The sequence below is a fragment of the Kwoniella botswanensis genome, chromosome 1, assembly GCF_036426115.1.
Source record: "Kwoniella botswanensis chromosome 1, complete sequence".
Lineage (NCBI taxonomy): Eukaryota > Fungi > Basidiomycota > Tremellomycetes > Tremellales > Cryptococcaceae > Kwoniella > Kwoniella botswanensis.
Window position 1 is genome coordinate 10,249,147 of NC_088599.1, and position 19,361 is coordinate 10,268,507.

The window sequence follows — 19,361 nt, forward strand, 5'->3', positions numbered from 1 at the left end:
GCGAGTACCGTGTCAAGTATTACTTGTATGATAAGTCAAGACAACGGAGAATATCCTTTTCAATTTGTCGACAATCGACTATTGGCAAGGTGAAAGTTGCAAAATACGAAAAGAAGATGATAGGTATAGTTTAAGATTCTCACCTTAATTCAGCTGACATATTGGCGGCTGAGTCTCTTTCTTTTTATACACGTATCCCCCCTTCAGTAACCCGCTCAGATCTATGAAAAATTTCGACGAATTCGTTACCGTCAAAAGCGCAGGCGTCGCCCTCTGTTTAGTAGATCTAGATCTAGGAAAGTGTTGATATTGATGATGCTAAGAGAGCCGAAGATCTGGTAAAGATATGAATTGTTTTGATGGTATCGATGCAAAAAAATGAAATATCGTCCTTTGATGAAATTTAAAAGAGCTTTTTTGTGATCCAAAGGAATTTATAAATAAAGAAGTACGACATGTGGGATCAGCTGATGTACATTTGTTATCAAATGGTGATGGTGATGGTGATGGTCGTTCGATTGTTTCAGGTTATCGTTTCTCCTTTGGGACCTTAATTCAGCTTTGACCATTCTCCCTATTCCCTGTTGGATCAGACGTGAACAAGAGCGATAAGAGAGGAAGTTCTCTCTGTGAGTAAGCTTATTCCGATTAGACCAATGGAATAGTATTGTTACAACACGCTTCCTCCTGATCAGGTGAGATTTAAAGTGGGGGACGTCAGACGACAACATGTCTAGTTGCCCCTAAAATTCGAGTGGGGTAGTCTAGACGACCCTGCTCTAGGCCTAGTCTGCCAGACATCAATATCTAGTCAATGATCATAGCGTGAGCCAGCACCTTCCTTGTCGTCCTGATGGGGTGACAACATGCTTGATGCTACATCCCGTTACAGTACAAATGTTCCTGAGGTAAGTTGATCCCGCCGAATACTTAGGTCTCTTTTGTGGCAAGGAATTGAGCTTTGTCATGTTGACCCAAATGCCCTGTGCATGGTCCAATATAGTGCGGTATGGTTCCGAAATACAACTGTGTAACCTATTTTAAGCAAGCGAAGTGAGATACAGTATCCGTCTATTTTTTCTATGTAGGTTTCCACCTTCCAAAGAACCTGTATCAACAGCAAGTGATTTCAGCACTCAATCCAAAATCGATCGATTGGCGAAAAGACAGCAGTGAGCTTACCCATGCCAAACGACTTTCTCATCACCTTGATATCCCTCCGAAGCATCTGCTCTGAATGAATGCACAGGCATAATCCTATCAAACACGCTATGATCAGCGGGAGCAGTCGACCAATGTTTCCGTGAGGTTCCTTTAGGTCGGAAGCTTGGACTCACAAAACATCACCGACTCTTAGGGGTTTATCGTACCCTGATACACTTTTGGGATGGAATCCATATCGAATGAGGAGATAACGAAATACAGCGTCGGTACTGTATTTTGCATCAAGTCAGCCAACAATATCGATGGTTCACTTCCGCTGACAAATGGATCACTTACAATGCACCTGGACCGGACCATTCCAACTATTCCCCAATCAATCGATTCACATCAACGCTTGTTCGCATAATCTAAATATGTATCATGTCACTTACGATATCCTGTTCATCATCCACTTCCCAACCTCTTTCCTCAGCTTCCCTCAACTCCCTTACTTTATCCAACGCATGTCCAATGACATCCAACAAAATCGGATGACCTTTCTTTGAAGCTATCGTCCACTGAACTATCTGTATACCTCGAACGAACGTTTCGGACCTCCAATCCGTATGTGAAGCTGGTGAATCCACCTCTAACGCTACGATCAATGACGGGCTATCTTCCACCTCTACCGAGATAGGATACCGTTCATGAGCCGAAGATGAAGATAAAGATAAGAGTTGAGGTAACGCTTCGATTAAGGGATTGTCAGATCGATATCTAATAGGGTTCTTACCCCACTCTGAGATTGGGCGGACACATGCTGTGTCTGTGTCGGTGTATATCCCTCCGTTGAGAAGTAGGACTAGGTATCTGTGGGAACGAGTAAACGTCAGAATTGTTACTCGTTCAGCAATCGGATGATTCCAAGAGCTACCAAGGAGGGAGAAAGGGCAAGATCTTTCGATTTTTCGATACTCACCTGAATAAATCACTTCTCACTACGCCCCATCGTCCCTCATCTTTCAACCACTTCATTTCCCTCCCTACTCCACTAGAAGGCGACAACACCTCTGCCAGCCATTCATCAATTCCATCATCATCCACAAACCTCACATTGTGATCTTTGTTCTCCTTGGTCCAACTACTGAATTGGTCAGGTAGCTTATCCGGATCTTCCATCGAGGTAGTATATATATCCTTTGGAATCGCATTTTCTTGTCTTCCAACTACACCGGAAGGTGATCGTATGAGATTTGTGTATTTCAGTAGATCATCCAATTCATTCCCTCGGTGATTCTCCTCAAAATCGTTCGAAAAATACCTCTTCCAAATTCCCTTTAAAGTCGATCGGTACTGTTCTAAATCCTCATACCGTATCCTAAAACCTAATTCATTCCTATACCAATCTTCATCATACTTCTTTCCATTCCTCTTGACTGACTCTTGAATATTGGAAACCACACTGCCAAGGTCAATTTTGATTCCATCCAATTCCAATTGCATTTCGGATTCGGTAGTTGGAGAATCGTCGGTGCAAGAAGAAGAGGATTCTTCTAACCCACATACGTCATTTGGTATTTCCGAAGAAATCGTCCTGGAAGAAGGGGAGTATAGTGAAGGGATAGTGAAGAATAGGATTACAAGGAATAGGAGGAAGAGGATGTATCGGAAATATCGATTTGGGGGAAATATAATTGATGACATTTGATCTGGTTGCGTTTCTAGGATAGACAGGTGACTAGGAGGATGACCAGCTACAATTCACAAAGTACGAGATTGGAATGAGCTAGATTCCAAGCTAAGCTAAGGGGTATAGATACGACTGACTGTTGAGAGGTGATCACGTACTTTACTTGATATCTCCATACTATATATACATCGTAAAGCATTGACACAGCAAACTACGATATTTCAGTATATTGTATATCGTGACTGTCTTTTCCTCTTGACTGCGTAGAGTAGAAGTAGTAGTTTACTGCGTCTATCTCGGTTCGTTTTGTTTCATGGATTGAGGTTCCCAAGAGTCACCAAATGTCAACGAATAAAGCATCTTGAAATGAGTCAAAGTGCCCGACTATAAATAGTTTATAAATACTCTCTGCACCATCCACTCGTACTCGTCGTAATTGTACTGCACCAACCAAAAAAAATCTCGATACTCGTCATGTCTTCGATATGCTTTTACGGTAACTATGCGAGCGATGTCCGAAAGGTAAGAAAGGAAGGGGCGGTCACTTGCCCGATCAGGCACTTTTCTTTGGTGATTTACAGCAACTTACCAAAACATTCCACAGTTCGGACTGCGCAGATGTATGGAAAGCCACCAGATGAGACTGAATCGGAAAAACTCCTTCCTGCACAAGACAGAGGCAGGAATGGGTGTTTTATGCTTATTGTTCGACGATTTCGACTGAGATGCTGATCATGATTCCAAGAGATCATGCTCGACTCGGCTCGCTGAGCTTGGCTTAGCTTGGCTGGCTGAGTCCCTCACAGCCAGATTGTCATGGCCTGACATATCCAGTCATATGTGTTCAGTCGGTAGACATTTCATCATACTTGAAACCATTTCACTCGCAGTCCGCAAACACCAACCAAGATACACCGAACACCAAAGGGAAACCTTTCAATCATTCGTCTAGACGTGCACTTGTCAATGATTCACTTGTTTTTCTGCATGAATTGTAAGGATATTCACTATACTTGAGAGACCAACCTATCAGAACATCGAATCTCATCGAGAGACCTAATTTACCTATTTTCCCAAAAGACTGATTCGACGGGATTGTATCTTGGAATGGAACAAATGGTATGGACATGTGATGTGTTGATTATATGACACGCGCAATGATATCAAATTCAACTTCTCCTTCACTTCTAAACAGGAACAACCTCAGACTAGGCAACTAAACTTCTGCCAATTGCCGATGATATCTCCTTTATCATCCTATCTCTTTACATATCCAGGTCTCTCTACTCCCCACCCTCTTCAGCTGCTCTCCTAGCCGCCTTTCTCTTAGCAGCAGCTACAGCTTCCTCAGCTTCCTTCTCGTTATCGATCCATCTGAATGCCGTTGGGGGATACTTGGTAAGTCCAGCAGCTTCAGAATCAGCGAAGAAGAATACTAATCCGGGGGAACTACAACAACCAAGTCAAATCAGTCGTTCGAACAAAAAATAACCAGATGACGTTTTAACACGAAGAAAAACGGACTTACGCAGGTCTGACTCTTGAACAAGGTAATCCTTCCTCCGGTCTATCAAGTATGGCATGTAACATTTCTGCCTTTTCATTTCCCGACACGACAAATACCGCCCGATAGCAGTGTGTGAGGACGGGGAGGCTAATTTACATCGATTCAATCAGTCATATGGTCCAATTACGCTAAGGATAGTAGAGAGTGAGACTCACGTCATGGTGATCCTTCTCTTTGGACCTCTTGGTGCATCATCCAGATATGCAACCCAGGCATCTCTTTCCGACAAAAGTTCATGTCCAGGGAACAAAGAGGCAGTCTCACCATCAGGTCCTATACCCAAAAGCATCAGATCGAAAGTTGGGTATCTGGCAGCATTCGATTTGGCGAAATGATCAATTAGCTGTTTCTCATACTGATCGGCTAATTCTTCCAGGTCGTCCAACAGGTTGGCATCGATGGTGTGAATTTGTCCGGCGGGTATGGGAACGTCGGAAAGGAAAGAGAGAATGTTGGAATGGTAATTTGAATCTTCAGAGTCGAGTGGTACGGCTGCTTCGTCACAGAAGAATACTTCCCTATATGAGGTCGATAGTCAGCATCTCTTGCATTGTAGGTGGTGTGTTGTTCGTATCGTAGGAGGGAGCAATCAAAATAATTCGCAAACAAGAAAGAATCAACATTAGATTTTCAGTCCAACTCACCACTTATCCCACTGTACGTTCTCCTGTCCAACCAACCCCTTTAAATTAGCAGCTAAACTTCCTCTCGATAGGGCGATGGTGAATTTCCCTCTTTTCTCTACGGCGTCTCTCTGAGCTTTGACGACGAAGTTAGCGAGGGAGTCTAAGTGAGGAAGGAAGAAAGAGATGGTCAGCTATAGATTGTACGGTCGACAAGTCACGAATCACTACTCACCTTGTAAAACGTCTACTTTGGGGAAAGAGTAGAAGACGGGAGGAGCGGGTGGTTGAGGAGGCATCTTGGGGATCTGATCTTATTTGAATTGATGGGTTAATTAGATGGAGTATTGATTGTGCCAGTATATGAGCGGTTTATTATACCGAATCCAATTCCGTTACCGTTGTTATGTATAGTCAGCCTCCAAGGATGGGCGAATGGTGAGATTGATCAGCTGATGACTGGGGAGAAGGGTTAATTGATGTGGATGACAAATGATTGAAGTAAGGAGATAGAGTTGTATGGGATAGTATGTCGAGTTGATCCAAGGGTCCAAAAGGTTTCCAAAGAATGTTGACGAGGAACGATATGATATCAAAGGGATCAACTGAGCCTGATGATGAAGGTTGATTGATAGGACCTTAGGGTTCGATGTCGACAATGAGAATCCAGATGAGATGACGAGTTGAGTTGATGTTGATGCAAGAGAGGAAGTGAGCGAGTGTTCGGGATGTCGGAGGCGGACGGAGTAAGAGTAAGAGCCGAGTCAGAGATGAAGGGGGATGGGAATGGGAATGGGAATGAAAGCGGTGCAATGTGGGTTGGTCGGATAGACTAGGGGAGTGAGTTAGTCTGTGATATATCGAAGGGTGGTGTTACTTTATCGTGTTACTACTGCTCTACTGTTATTGTTCTTGTTATTGCTATTGGAACTGTTGACTATGTATGTCTATGATTGTATGGTTCTAGCAAGGTTGAGAAGGATGTACCAGTGCGAGGGGAATGCGGCGGTGGGTGACTATGCATGCAGTATGACGCACTAAGCGAGTGCTAACGTGGGAATCCCACTCTGATTACCCAATATGGCAATTCATTCTCTCTCGCATTTTGATTTTGATTTCATCGGGATTGTATTCGTCAAATAACAATCACAATCACGGTCACCCGACTGAGGAGATCTTCGAGTTGAGTAAAAGTTGGAAATCGAGGAAACTGACTCTACTAAGCTGTAATTTATATCGTACACATACATCAACAGATAGATACCATAGCATATTCAATTTAGAGCAATACAACAGCAGAATAGCAAATTTACCCAAAGATGTCAGCAGGAGCTTGGTTAAGGTATGTCAGACCCATATTCACATTCTGATATGCATCAACCTTCCCGATCGTCTTTTCGATTTGATCAACTTAACTTGTACAAGTGAGTTGTGCTGACTTCTGCCGTTCTGTGGATGCTATGTTTAGATGGGTGTTCATATCGAGTACGAGTATGTATCTGTAAACACCTCACGGACATCGGTACAGGGCTCGCAGCTGATTGCCTAACCCGTCATGTCAATCCCGATGTGCAGTAATCGGAGGTGGTGTATTGATGATGAGAGGTGAGTCATGGAATCAGGGAGTTAATATGAAAATGATACTGATCGATAATCGTGTATGGACAATAGCGACTGTGCCAACAGAAGAAGAATTCTATAATGTTAGTCATGGTTTTATCTTTTCACTCAATCCAACCAACCAATCTTACACCTAACCTGCTTCGAATTACTTCGATCCGATCTCTGACCTCAATTTCAATCACAAACGAAGAGAGCGATACGATATCATGGTATGCCCATTAGCGAGGACATGTACTAACTACACCGCTATATCATATAGAAACTCTCCCCCGAGTTGAAACGAGAGATGGATAAGATTATACGTCAGAGAGAAGGTAGTCAAACGATGAAAGAGAGGTTGAATGTGGGTCCACCCGTTTCCTATTCCCTATATCCCATTGATCCCTTCCCATGTCCCTGTCTCTATCATGCTTATACTCGTGGCTGTATCCATAATCCACTCATCAGCTATGGTTTGTATATATACTGACCCCCTGCCAATTTTCGCCAAATCAGGAAGCAGGAGAGAAAGATCAAATCGTATGGGGCGATCAGTTATCCAATCGTTCAAATACGTCGTCGGGATTCGGTCCAGGTGGATTCGGAGGGACGAGGAGGCTTTAAGATTCTAATTATTGATCCACGATTGCGATTGCTAGAATACATACCTTTTCTCTGAGATCTAGGAGGCTAGCTGCTAAGGCGGAAGACAGACCTTGCTGCAATTCCAGTTACAGGTACAGTCAATAAGATATTTGGACGTCATCTCACTATTCCTATTCCTATTCAACCCACCATGCGCATCCCACTTCTCATGCCAACTTGTACCATTATAATATCATGTAGTAATTACGATATGCAACAGGGATATCCAAGTATAACCCGTCAGCTCGCCCGAATACCATATCACAGTACTTGGATAAGCTGGTATGGAAATAAACAGATTAAATAAATATAATGCATGATCACGATTATATCGTATTTTGAAATGCTTGATATATGAATATACGACATGCTTGAGACACATTTGCTAAAATGCTAAATAGTCATTCCCATATGGAAAAAGAAATGCGTTGATACAACAAGTGGTTATTCTAATAAATCAAAACGACCGACGATAAGACGAAGAAAAAAGATCCCCAGATGGATAGATCATGAGGGGTAGTGTACAACCAAAATGAATAATATATATGCTCTATAAAGAAGATCTATAAAGGTAGAAAACCACGGAAACACGGCTCATGCAGATCTTATCCACGTTTGATGAAATTTCGGATATAAATCGCGATGATGAATCATGCAAACAACCTTTGATAGGCTTTATCGATTATACGCGAAATGACGGATTTCCCACATGGTTTCGAATACCATTCATCCATGTTACATCTATCGTACGCAGGTGGTCAGTCAATATCTTGCTTGACCCTCTTCTTGGATTCGACGCTCCCTTCAGTTAATGGTGATAAGATAAACTCACTCGACCAAACCTTTCTTCTTCTCATCAGCACTAGCCAAAGCCGTGACCGCGACGATCTGTGATTTCTTTCTATGTGGGTTATCTTTCTCTATCGAACGCATCTCTATACAAGTTTGATACCCGTCTTTCTTTGGCCTAAGCGAAATGACAAGTATCATCAGTATGACAGCCATCATAAAAAGGAGAGCTGTTATGATTCAGAAAACTTACATATTGATATCTAGCAAGACTGAGATAGGATGAAAGGATCATAGGTACATCAGCTAAATAGCCTGCCTAACAGACAAAATCACGCACCGATCAACGGTCCAGTGACCTTCTTGAAAAGATCAACAGCTTCTTGTCCATCTTCAGCTTCGAGAATCTCGATAGGCTAAATCCCGTCCACCCATATATATCTATTGATCAGTGATCATCCCCAAAAAAAAAAACGACAAAACGGCAAACATAACATACCAATTTTATCTGTTTCTGTAACAGTTTAACCAAAAGCGTTCTATTTATCTTATTGTCCTCTACAACCATAATTTTGATCTTGCCATTCTTATTCTCGTTCTTACTATTTGAAAACGTCAAGTCGATCGAATTATTTCTTGTTGATGAGACCGAATTGATCGAGCTAGTCCCATTATTCGAAGTCGAAGTCGAAATCGATTGACCGGATTCGGAACCTTTCTCAGTGACGACTGAATATTTTCTATTTACGTCTTCTACGTTCGTATTCTCGTTCATCGGCGTGGTATGACTCTCTTCCTTTTCGTCATCTTCCTCCTCAGCAGCCAGAATCGGTATTTCGCTCGATGCATCTTCCTCCCCTCGAAACGTTTGTTTAGGTGACATTCTAGGGAAATATTCACCTAACGAAAGTGACGCAACAGCTTCTTCGATATTCATATTTGAAGGTTTCCAATCACCCGAACCTGATCCTGGTCCTGATCCAGACGATGCTCGAGTATTACTGTTTGTAGGGAAAGACCAATCACTACTTCCAAACGTACTCAAAGTCATTGGTGATGGCGATGGAGCATTCTTCTTATTCCGGTCTTCTCGATTTTCATCAGATGCAGATGGATGACCAGCATCATCACCTTCAGGAGACATCAGATGAGGAGTGTTTATCGATCCAGAATCAACTTTCACTTCTCCATTCGTCTCTCGATCAAACAAATTCTTCAACCTTTCCGAATGATTGGGGAAAAGTGTTTCTCGTAAGATTGATGGGTTCGTAGGTCGTTTGAACCTTCTAATCTTCAATTCCATCTGTTTCTCCAACTTTAATACTTCTTCCTGAGCAGAATGTTCTTCCGTAATGAGGAAAACTATATCTTCGGTTTGAGCCTTTTCGAATAATTCTCTAGCCTGATTGACATCCTCTTCGATCCCACCGTACGCTATGATAAGTTGCGCATCTTCTACTTGCGAAACCATCTCGCATCCAATCTTAGCATATTGTCTGTCCAAGGCTTGACCGACCATTTCGATCCTTGGTCCGTAGCCTAACCATCCGGTCAGACACACTTTCCGATCAATCTTCATAGCATTGTGATGTAAGCTCAGCTGACGAATACTGGCTGTGGATTCTCTTCGTGAGCCCGGCTCAGACGGTGATTCGGGGAACGGTGCCGATCGGAGAGGCAAAGGCACATCTATTTGAACAGTCGTTCCAGCACCAGGAGCAGAAGTAATCTCCATACATCCTCCCATCAAATCGATTATTCGATATGCAAGGTGGACAGAGAGACCTGCGCATCATCATCCTTATCAGCAGACAGAAACACTTTGAAGCGTGTTGAGCGAGGCTCAGAACTCACCACTACCCGTAGCATAACGGTCTTCCTTCGCCCATGGCTCTCCCAGTTTATCATTTACAAACGCTTGGTCCATACCGCGACCATCATCTTTAATGGTGATACTGAGCGCTTTGGTGAGGGCGATCTGATCGAGAAACATACTCAGCATCTGCAGAGGTCAACGAGGACTTGACTCACATCTTCACACCCTTCAGGTGGTAGCAAATCAACAACATCATCCACATAAATTTCGACGCAACCGTCAGTCTCGATAAATTTGTATGCATTAGCCAAGATCTTGGCGAGTGCCCTACAAATGGCAGCGATTATCAGCTCAGCCCAGAATTATCCACCTGGAAGTCCTGAGTTACATACCTTCGCAAAGCACCTCCAGCATCCTCTGAGACCTGTTCTCCCAGAAGCGGAGGGATGATCTCGAAAATCGTTTCGATATGACAGTCCGCTTGACCATTGGCTTTCCTCGACTTCCTATCTTCCTCTATTGCATCTTGTATTATTTCTTCGAATAGTACTTCGATGGACATCTGGGCGCCAGACGGAGTCGTCATAAGACCTGTATCACCCAATGATTGTGAAGCTTCTTTGCCCTTCAAGTCCAGGAAGGATAGGATATTATCGACAATCCCGTGTAAGGTCCTCCCAGAGGTATCAATCGCATCTAAGAATGGTAAGAGATCTCGCACTTGTTCAGTCGAGGTTAGCGATGAGGGTGATTGAGGTGTTTCAGCAAGGTCCGTCATGGATGATCTGAGTAGTTGTGTGATCGCTAGAATCTGATGAAGTGGGGTTCGCAATTCGCTACCAAGATCAACGCCGCATGAGTATCGTAATCGGAATAAGAAAGACATTTCTCACTCACTGTGCTTGTAGGTTTGAGTACGATATTTGACTTTGTTCCAATGCCCTGATCTTCTTCATCGCAAGTGCAGCCATGAGACATCCACCTAAAATCCAGACGAATGGCAATGACACTATACTCGAGTCAACCAAAGACGAAGGAGGTTCATTCCACGTAGCGAACATCACAAATTTGATCTTTCCGTCATGACCCATTAACGTTGTTGATAGAGCAGTCTGAGCTTCAGTAGGCATCAGGTCCATTATCCTCATCGACAGCGGATTAGCATTTTCTTCTCTATCCCACCAAAACTGCCGAGTTGATAGGTAGACTTTTAGGAATTCAGCCAGAACAGATTCCACTCCTGTCGTATCAAAGTGGAAACTCGTCTCCTTGTCTGCTGATATACCCAATACTTCCGCTCCATGTGGTCGACCAACGTAATTGATCACAGGTTCAATATCGGACGGCCAAGGTTCTCCTTTTAGGTAATCATTTATTATTTTCTCTTTACTTTTGATCCTGTCTTTGCCTTTCTTGTTGTGCAAATGTCCTGCATTGTCCTGTTTCTTCATGAATAGATGGTAATCATCTAAATTGACCACAGCCACCGCATCGGCCTTTAGGAGCATTCTAAGAGTGGCAGCAGCATCGTTGAATATACCTCGATCAGAGATGAACGCTTGCCTTCTTGCATCCCTACTATCCCTTGGTCCAGCTTTACTGGCTACTATTGCATTCTCGTCTGTATTTGGCGGTTGAAGTTTTGCTTTTGATGAGGGAAGAGGCGAAGCAGATGTTGACTTGGTAGAAGCTGAAGATCGTTTGCTTGAAGATCGCCGCTGTTGATCTTCGGATGGTTCGGGTATGATTGATCTCGTCAAAAATGATATGGATGCTTCGTACATTGCGCTAGAGCGTTTCGCCATATATTCTGATTGCTACAATATTACATAAATGATCAGGGATGAGGCCATTCGGTGATATGGAAAAAACCAGAGCTCACCTGAGTTGCCAGCTGATACACCAGCATATTTGCCAGCTTTAACAACAACGAACGTTCTCTCTGAGTGAAAGAATGTCTGGGTCGAGTATCGTATATATTCAAAGTACCGAAATCCACCAATGATCCATCTTTACCGTGATATCGAAGTGGAGCAGCAGCCGAAAACTGCATACACATTTATTAGCGAGCACGAGCAGGAAAGAATTAAGACGATACAATTCTGTCATGGTCACTCACCTTATATTGCTTATCTGCATATAAGGGGTTATTGATGGTCCTCCAGTCTTTTGTACAATCTGCTATCACCCAACAATTTCCGTCATGAATGTCTATAACATGACTGCAGATCGTTTGAGACATCAATCGAGATACAGGTGGTTTGTGTGGCTAGACGATCTCAAGAAGGTTAGCGGACGGTGAGGATTTTGCGTAAAAGATACGACTCACATCGGAAAAATAGACAAATTCCTTCTCATCATGTATGACCGCTACTGAAGATCGAGCAACATCGAAGACCTAAGCCACCGCAGCCGAAGCGTCAATTACCGCGATTTCTCATGGGTCTAAAGATATTATGATGTGTAACTCACCAATTCTGCCATTTCAGCGTATTTCGACAAAACAGCTTTCCTACCATCTTCTTCCTCTCCGATCAATCCCAACCTTCTTATCGCTCTTCTCCTTTTCAGTCTAGTCGGCTTACTAGGTATGGGACCAGGTAGCCAACCTTCTTTAAGATAAAACTCTTTCATCCTTCTTCTTTCCATCTTAGGTGATCTGTCATCATCGTCGTGAAAGTCACTTTCATCCCTCTTTCCAGGCCCTGTCCGGGAGGTGTCAAATGCTAATGGTATAGGGTGCATCTCTGCTGATTGTTCCTTCTCAGTCATATCTGACAATTTCTTATTATCGTATCGCTGTATATCCACCGGTACTTCTACAACAGTTTCGATATGTTTGAATGGACCTGGTATATTCTCCGGACGATGAAATGGTATTCCTATGTTTGCATTGAAAGAATCGTCTGAATCGCCATGATGGACCAAAGGCGGTTTGGAGACGGCCGTCATATCTTGAGCGGCAGGTAGTGAAGAGACTGCCCATCGCTGTTGGGAAGTATCTTGGACTATCTTGGTTTCTACCGGTTCCCCTCTTTCACGATCCCTCGCGTAGCTATGTACAATATCAAGGTCATTCGAACGGCCCTCCAGGGCGAAGGTACGAGAAAAACTCACCATTTCAAGGCTTCCTCCCATTCCTCGTCCGTCGACGGAGGCTTCTCGCTGAACGGTATTATATCGTGTTCGCTCATTGTTTCACCTTACCATATAGCTTCACCTGAATGTGTTGATGTGTTTCTGGCGTTATCACGGTGTATTGTGGTGAAGTTTTACTATCAATTGCTTGATTTTTTGATAGATTGGTCAATGAGTGCTCCGTTTAGTGTCTATAGATATAACAGACAAGTCATGACAATGAGAGGTAGTTGATAGTGTTAAAGGCCTCAAATTTGTGATGGTATGTGTGTAATGGGTATGATGCTGGATGATCAATTTATTTGGTTATCATCTCGTAAACGTATTCGATTGATATAGGTAGACCCATCCATCCATTACATCACCGATCCGATCGCCAGCATGACCGGCGCGGTAAGGTAATCCCAGCATTCGGCAATTGGATCCCATTCGCAATTCCCCATTTGAAACCCGGAGTCGTAATCGTGACTGTACTGAGTAACAGCTCTGATACCTCTGATGAGCCATTTGATCCCGCTAATCAACCCCTTCACTTTCTTTCCATTGGAAGGAAGAGAGTTGTCTTGTGGACACATCGGATCATCTCTTGACATCTCTCTTTTGCACCTTGTTTCATTTCATCTTCATCTGTTCAAACACTAAGCGATAGGCAGACACCATGCCAGACTCAGTATCCGACCCACAGATCCCTCCTCAAGACAATCAAACTGAGGCTACATCCCCTACAGATGGTTCATCATCACCCAAGAAACCCCGAGCGAGACTGGGCCCAACCGAGATAGTCCACCTTCCAGCTTCCGACTCCGAGCCTGAAGACGATGAAGAACCACCGCGTATACCTGGCGAAGCGAAGGAGATAGGTGATGATGGTGATTTCCTGAAAGATTATCCGGAAGATACAGAGGTAAGTCAAACCTCACCTCACTGGTTCTGGTGCTAAATGCCAAATACATTCAATTCTTCGTTAAGCTGACATTACGATATATTTGCATTCGGTAGGATCTGCAATTACAACATCTCCGTCTCAAATCTAACTCTTTACCTCCATTGAACATCCCCAGATTCTCAAAGTATCTCAAAAGATTATGTCTCAGACAGAATGAAATTACGTCGCCTTTACCGTCCGGTGTCTTTGAGGGTCTGACCGAGTTGGAGGAACTGGATTTGTATGATAATAGATTAGGAAGTAGGGTCGAGGACGAAGAATTGAAGGGATGTGGGAACTTGACGTGAGTGTCAAGAGAGCTTTGTCGCTGCATCAATCTCTATTTTATCCTCTTCACAAAGTGGTGGCGAAACTCTACGCAGAGTTTTTCGCTGTTGAAGTACACAATCCATACTAGTGTCATCTTTAGTCCCTGTCATACACACAGGCAGCTCGTGCGACTCATTAGCTGATCCACTGCCACCTCTTAGTTCACTAGATCTATCATTCAACAATCTCCGACACCCCCCTTCCTTGCATTCATTAACTAAACTCAACGTCCTATACCTCGTACAAAACAAAATATCTCACATTGAGCCTGGCGAATTGGATTGGTGTCAGGATACAATCACGTCGATAGAACTGGGTGGGAACAGGATAAGGTCCATCGAGAATCTGGATAATTTGAGGAAATTGGAGGAACTGTGGTTGGGTAAAAATAAGATCAGGGCGTTGGAGGTGAGTGGAATATGTACTTGAGAGGAGGACTCCGTATGACGGAAGGGAAGAGGAAGATTCAAGGAGTGTAGACCAGACTAATCTCAAGATATAGTAGTCTGGAAATCGATATAAGGTAAAAAAATTCTTGTTTCAACTGACTATGTCGACTATTTGATTACCCATAGAACCTCTCGACTTTCTCTTCACTCCGAATCTTATCGCTCCAGTCAAATAGGATAACCAAGATGGAGAATCTGGACGCGTTGGTGAATCTGGAAGAACTGTATCTATCACATAATGGTCTAACCAAGATCGAAGGGTTAGAGAAGAACGTGAGTGAACATAACATTAATGAAAAATCTACGTATACATTGGGATTTGGCAAATCACTATGTTCGCTTTAACTGATTATTGAACCAATGTTTTCGTTTCAGACCAAATTGAAAACCCTTGATATAGGCAACAATATGATCGAGGAGATTGAAGGTATTTCACATCTCAGTGAATTAGAGGAATTCTGGGTGAGCTTACATGCAAATTTGGGATATCCCAAATCAATCAACGTCTTGTATTGGAACTAAATTGTCTGTTTGTTAATTGTGATGATGGACATAGGCAAGTTACAACAAGATCCCCAATCTCCAATCGTTAGATAACCAACTTCGACCCCTTCCGAACCTCGAGACCGTTTATCTAGAAGGTAATCCATGTCAATTGAACGATATGGCAGGTTATAGACGGAAAATTATCTTGGCATTGCCTCAGATCAAACAGATCGATGCTACGTGAGTGTGATCTCTATACACACATGTGCATGTGCATGTCCATGTGCATTATGATGTGATGTTTACTGATCTCTCATGGTTTGTGGTTTACGTTACTTAGTTTCGTGAAACTGTCATGAGAATGCATCTCTTCACGAATTTAGACGGATAGAGGAATAGGTAGATATACGTTGATGATGTATAACAGGTTTCACTTTGGTTGAGGTAGATTGAGACTCAGCATGGTCTCCTCGACATCAACGAAGGAAGTGAAATATACTTTGTGAAGATTCGATTGAAGGTTGTGAATAGCCAGATGGAAGTCCAACAAGAACAGAGGTACCCTGTAGGATAGACAAGACATTCTCATACATGGGAATTGTATGCATATTCTCTGTAAAGATGCAAAGTATCGTCCAATCACTTATACGTACTTTATAAAATATACCAAGTTTCTCTAAGATTTTGATATCATGTTTATCACTTAATCAATAATATCTGCGTACACAAGAATCTTACATCTTTCCTCTCAAAGTATATCAACCCGGCCATATCATCTCACGTAATGAGTAAAAAACTCCATCTATATCCGCCTTCTTTTCCCATCTCTTTCCTCCCCTTCTTCAGGTGCAGGTGAACCTACAGGCGTAGCTTTATCAAGATACTTCAACGCCTCTCGCACAGCAGAAGTCTCGATATCAAATCCTCTCTTCTTGTTATTATGGATATGATCATGGCCCAACGAAGCTGAACCTGAAGCTGAGGTCGAACTTGTAGGTTTGGCATTTATAGAGACGGGAGAAGGGGGCATGGGTGAAGGTGAAGGTGTGTTGTTGTTGAAACCACCCAAAACATTGGTTCGTCTAGCTACTACATCTGCTAATAGTGCGAGAGATGCAAATTTGGCATTGGGATGTGCCTATAAATGAAGAACGAACATCGGTTTAGTTGAGAGTATATAAAGGTTTATCAAGTGAACCAATCTACTGACCTTTAATTGTTTCCAAGCTTGATCAGGCCTCAGCGTCTCGTGTCCATGTTCATGTCCATTCTCAATATGTACATGTACCATAGGTCCACTGGATCCATTGGTTGCATTGGATTCAAGTGGTCCACCTGATCCGTGTTCATCATCTTCATGTATCGAGTTGAGTCCACCAAGTACGATCTCACCAGTACATCCTGAACTATGTCCATGATTCCCTCCACACAGTTCGGGATTTCCACAACATGCCATTTGAAGAGGTGCGAGTATCTTGGGATCTTGGTCTTCCTCATATACTGCTGTTGGAGGTGTACTTAATCTCTTTGTATTGGTTAATGGCCCAGGTTCAGGTTCAGGTACGGCTCGTGCTTGTTCGCTGGAAATTGGTGAAAGTAAAGATTTGATGGACATACATCCATTAGGACCCGAACAATTCCCGCAGCCCTTTTTCTCACTTGTACCACCTTCTAATCCCTCCGTAGCATCTGGATGAGCATCTTCGAATAGGTGTTGACAGAACTCTCGACCTGTCAATACAATCAGATATTAGTCAAAGGTCATCCTCTACTTCGCACAGATGAGTGTTGAAAAGTAGGTTGCACTTACCAAACGAATCGTTCCTACAAGCATCACAATTATCCGGATCACCCGTACATACAGCTTCCTTCTTTGGTGAAGTTGTCGTCGTCGTTACGTTGTTCAACGTCCATATGGATGATTTGGTATTGGCAGAGATTGTAGATTTCGATTTCAATCTCAATGGAATGGCAGATGCCGAACTAGTCGCCCGTACGACGTTAGTAGCAGGGGATGAAGAAGAGTTGGAATTGGCTATTGAAATAGCCTTCGTTATACCCGATGAGCCCGAATGGTTACTTGGCGTATCTGACGCAGCTCTACAAGCGCAGAATCCTCCTCCTGCACATAATCCACATCCATCATCTATCGATTTGAACGATTTGGTAGGTGACGAGATGGTATTGGGTGAAAGAGGGATGATAGGTTTGATATCCTCTTGATCAACTACGACTCTACACAAACATTCTTCGGTAGAATGACATAATCCACATGTAGAAGGTTGAACCAACGTGACATCTTTTCGTACGGTAGTTGAAGTAGAGGGTGATCCTTGTTGACATGGACAATCAGGATCTGGATTAGGACATATTGGACAATCCACCAAATCTCTCTTCTGACCATTCGAGGTCGACGTTGACGACGCTGTGGGCAATGTAACCGATTGATTGCTGTAAGAGTTCCGCTGAGTATGAGTTAACGATTGTCTTCGCTGTATGACTGGACTCGGTCCAGGGACCAAAGAATCTATCGTGTCTTGATCTAATTCCATTCTAACAATCGTCGTAGTAGTCGTTGAAGGATTATTCGTTCCTATCGATTTGCTATTCTTCAGAGATTCGATTTCAACTTTCAGTTGATTGACCAATACACCTAAAGATTTCTTCTCCATTTCCCAGACGCTCCTCTCGTTATTATACTCTATCATCTTATTTTGTATATTGTTGAGTTCATTCTTCAATCTTTCGTTATCAGTCTTCAGTGCCCTGGCCACCTCTTGTAATCGAACATTGGAATGGATCTCATTCGCTTCGTATTGTCGTAATCGCTCTTCTAGCGTTTGGATATAATCTGTCCGTCTGGCACGATGAGCTCTTTGAGAAAGTCGGTTTTGGGATTGGCGTTTCTATGGCATAGACAAGACATCAGTCTTGACAACAGATTACGACGGCGAGGACGACTTGTCAAGCAGAAGTGATGCAACATAATATGTTGATTTGGAATGAATGACCGCAGGATTGATGACTCACATTATCAGGTTCCTCTACACTGACTTTCCTGCCTGGTTTTGCACGTTCAGGTAACACCCATTCTTTACTTGGCTTAGCAAATATCTTTCCGGCCGAAGAGGAAGTATCTTTCCCAGCGACCATGAGCGGTGCTACCGCTGCCGTCGAGGTGGAAGTGGAAGTAGGTGTAGAAACAGTCGAAGATGTACGGGAAGGTAATGCTGGACGAGCCGATGATGGGGACGGAGATGGTGCAGATGAAGTGTTTGCTTTTGATGGAAGAGGAATTTTGGCAGATGATGAAGTCGAAGGGTTTATAGGTGGTCTAGAAGAAGAGGAGGAGGAGGAAGACGGTTTAGGTATCATTGGTCGTTGACTGATTGACGTCGCAGGTCGAGGTTGGACTTTTGCATTTTGAGTGGATTGTCTAGGTAACATTGTAGGACGAGTGGCGAGTGAAGAGGTGGAAGAGGATGAAGTGGGTGTAGGCCTAGGTTGAGGGATGGCGACTGACATTTCCCAGACTGTCTGCTGCGTTGGTTTGTTAGACCCTTGTTATGGTCGGACTAGATGATGTGGACAGATGATGGAGATAGCGGACCCAACCACTTTTTCGCAGTACAAAGAGGTAGTGAAGGGATATAGTGTATAGAGATATGATTGAATGAATGAATGGATAGATAGTACGATTACAGCAGTGGTGTCCAATGGAAAGTACCAGTAAACTGATTCGGGTCAAGATCGCTTGGCTTCCTGCGTATGAGTAAGGCAGGTCCTGGAATACAGTAACTTCCATTACGGTACTAGAGTACTCCACGATGGCAAAATTTTGCCTCTTGTCTAATCAGATAGCGCTTGATCCCTTTGTGATTGGTGAGTGCCGCGCTCTTGGTTCTCTAATTGATCGGCCGATAAGAAGGAGGTTGATCGAATATAATGTATGAAACGATGTAATTTACAGTGTGATGATTTGTGCAGAATGATGCGATGGACCCATGGATCTTGATTGGGTTGACTCACTTGTCTCGCATGCGACTATGGCGCTATGCTATGCTATGAGTGTGGTGTAGATGAATGAGATATCGGCCGACATGACAAGAGAAAGAGGTGTGAAAAAAGGAATCTAAAGAGTACTCGCAGCTGAGGAGA

At 43.2% G+C, this 19,361-nt stretch overlaps 6 protein-coding genes across 6 annotated transcripts; 2 read left to right on the forward strand and 4 right to left on the reverse strand.

The window, feature by feature from the left end:
* Window positions 1–1,080: 1,080 nt before the first annotated feature.
* Window positions 1,081–2,847, reverse strand: L199_003876 (uncharacterized protein; the record flags this gene model as incomplete). Its single annotated transcript, XM_064889604.1, has 6 exons — window positions 1,081–1,108; window positions 1,183–1,257; window positions 1,338–1,433; window positions 1,501–1,526; window positions 1,596–2,013; window positions 2,123–2,847. The coding sequence occupies 6 exons, from the start codon at window positions 2,845–2,847 to the stop codon at window positions 1,081–1,083; spliced, it is 1,368 nt and encodes a 455-aa protein (XP_064745676.1).
* Window positions 2,848–4,116: 1,269 nt separating this feature from the next.
* L199_003877 (6-phosphogluconolactonase) lies at window positions 4,117–5,322 on the reverse strand (the record flags this gene model as incomplete). Its single annotated transcript, XM_064889605.1, has 5 exons — window positions 4,117–4,282; window positions 4,362–4,487; window positions 4,556–4,918; window positions 5,045–5,186; window positions 5,259–5,322. The coding sequence occupies 5 exons, from the start codon at window positions 5,320–5,322 to the stop codon at window positions 4,117–4,119; spliced, it is 861 nt and encodes a 286-aa protein (XP_064745677.1).
* A 1,020-nt stretch (window positions 5,323–6,342) lies between these two features.
* Window positions 6,343–7,249, forward strand: L199_003878 (uncharacterized protein; the record flags this gene model as incomplete). Its single annotated transcript, XM_064889606.1, has 6 exons — window positions 6,343–6,365; window positions 6,492–6,514; window positions 6,599–6,628; window positions 6,695–6,726; window positions 6,906–6,989; window positions 7,142–7,249. The coding sequence occupies 6 exons, from the start codon at window positions 6,343–6,345 to the stop codon at window positions 7,247–7,249; spliced, it is 300 nt and encodes a 99-aa protein (XP_064745678.1).
* Window positions 7,250–7,920: 671 nt separating this feature from the next.
* On the reverse strand, window positions 7,921–13,069 carry L199_003879 (uncharacterized protein; the record flags this gene model as incomplete). The annotated part of the gene is made up of 14 exons (XM_064889607.1): window positions 7,921–8,011; window positions 8,103–8,237; window positions 8,313–8,331; window positions 8,400–8,475; window positions 8,559–9,844; window positions 9,914–10,037; window positions 10,091–10,202; window positions 10,268–10,711; window positions 10,773–11,692; window positions 11,758–11,922; window positions 11,995–12,144; window positions 12,205–12,273; window positions 12,348–12,930; window positions 12,993–13,069. The coding sequence occupies 14 exons, from the start codon at window positions 13,067–13,069 to the stop codon at window positions 7,921–7,923; spliced, it is 4,251 nt and encodes a 1,416-aa protein (XP_064745679.1).
* A 602-nt stretch (window positions 13,070–13,671) lies between these two features.
* Window positions 13,672–15,447, forward strand: L199_003880 (uncharacterized protein; the record flags this gene model as incomplete). The annotated part of the gene is made up of 6 exons (XM_064889608.1): window positions 13,672–13,917; window positions 14,013–14,242; window positions 14,430–14,676; window positions 14,844–14,990; window positions 15,093–15,179; window positions 15,274–15,447. The coding sequence occupies 6 exons, from the start codon at window positions 13,672–13,674 to the stop codon at window positions 15,445–15,447; spliced, it is 1,131 nt and encodes a 376-aa protein (XP_064745680.1).
* Window positions 15,448–16,005: 558 nt separating this feature from the next.
* L199_003881 (uncharacterized protein) lies at window positions 16,006–18,728 on the reverse strand (the record flags this gene model as incomplete). The annotated part of the gene is made up of 4 exons (XM_064889609.1): window positions 16,006–16,341; window positions 16,414–16,934; window positions 17,014–18,109; window positions 18,234–18,728. The coding sequence occupies 4 exons, from the start codon at window positions 18,726–18,728 to the stop codon at window positions 16,006–16,008; spliced, it is 2,448 nt and encodes an 815-aa protein (XP_064745681.1).
* Between the last annotated feature and the right edge of the window lie 633 nt (window positions 18,729–19,361).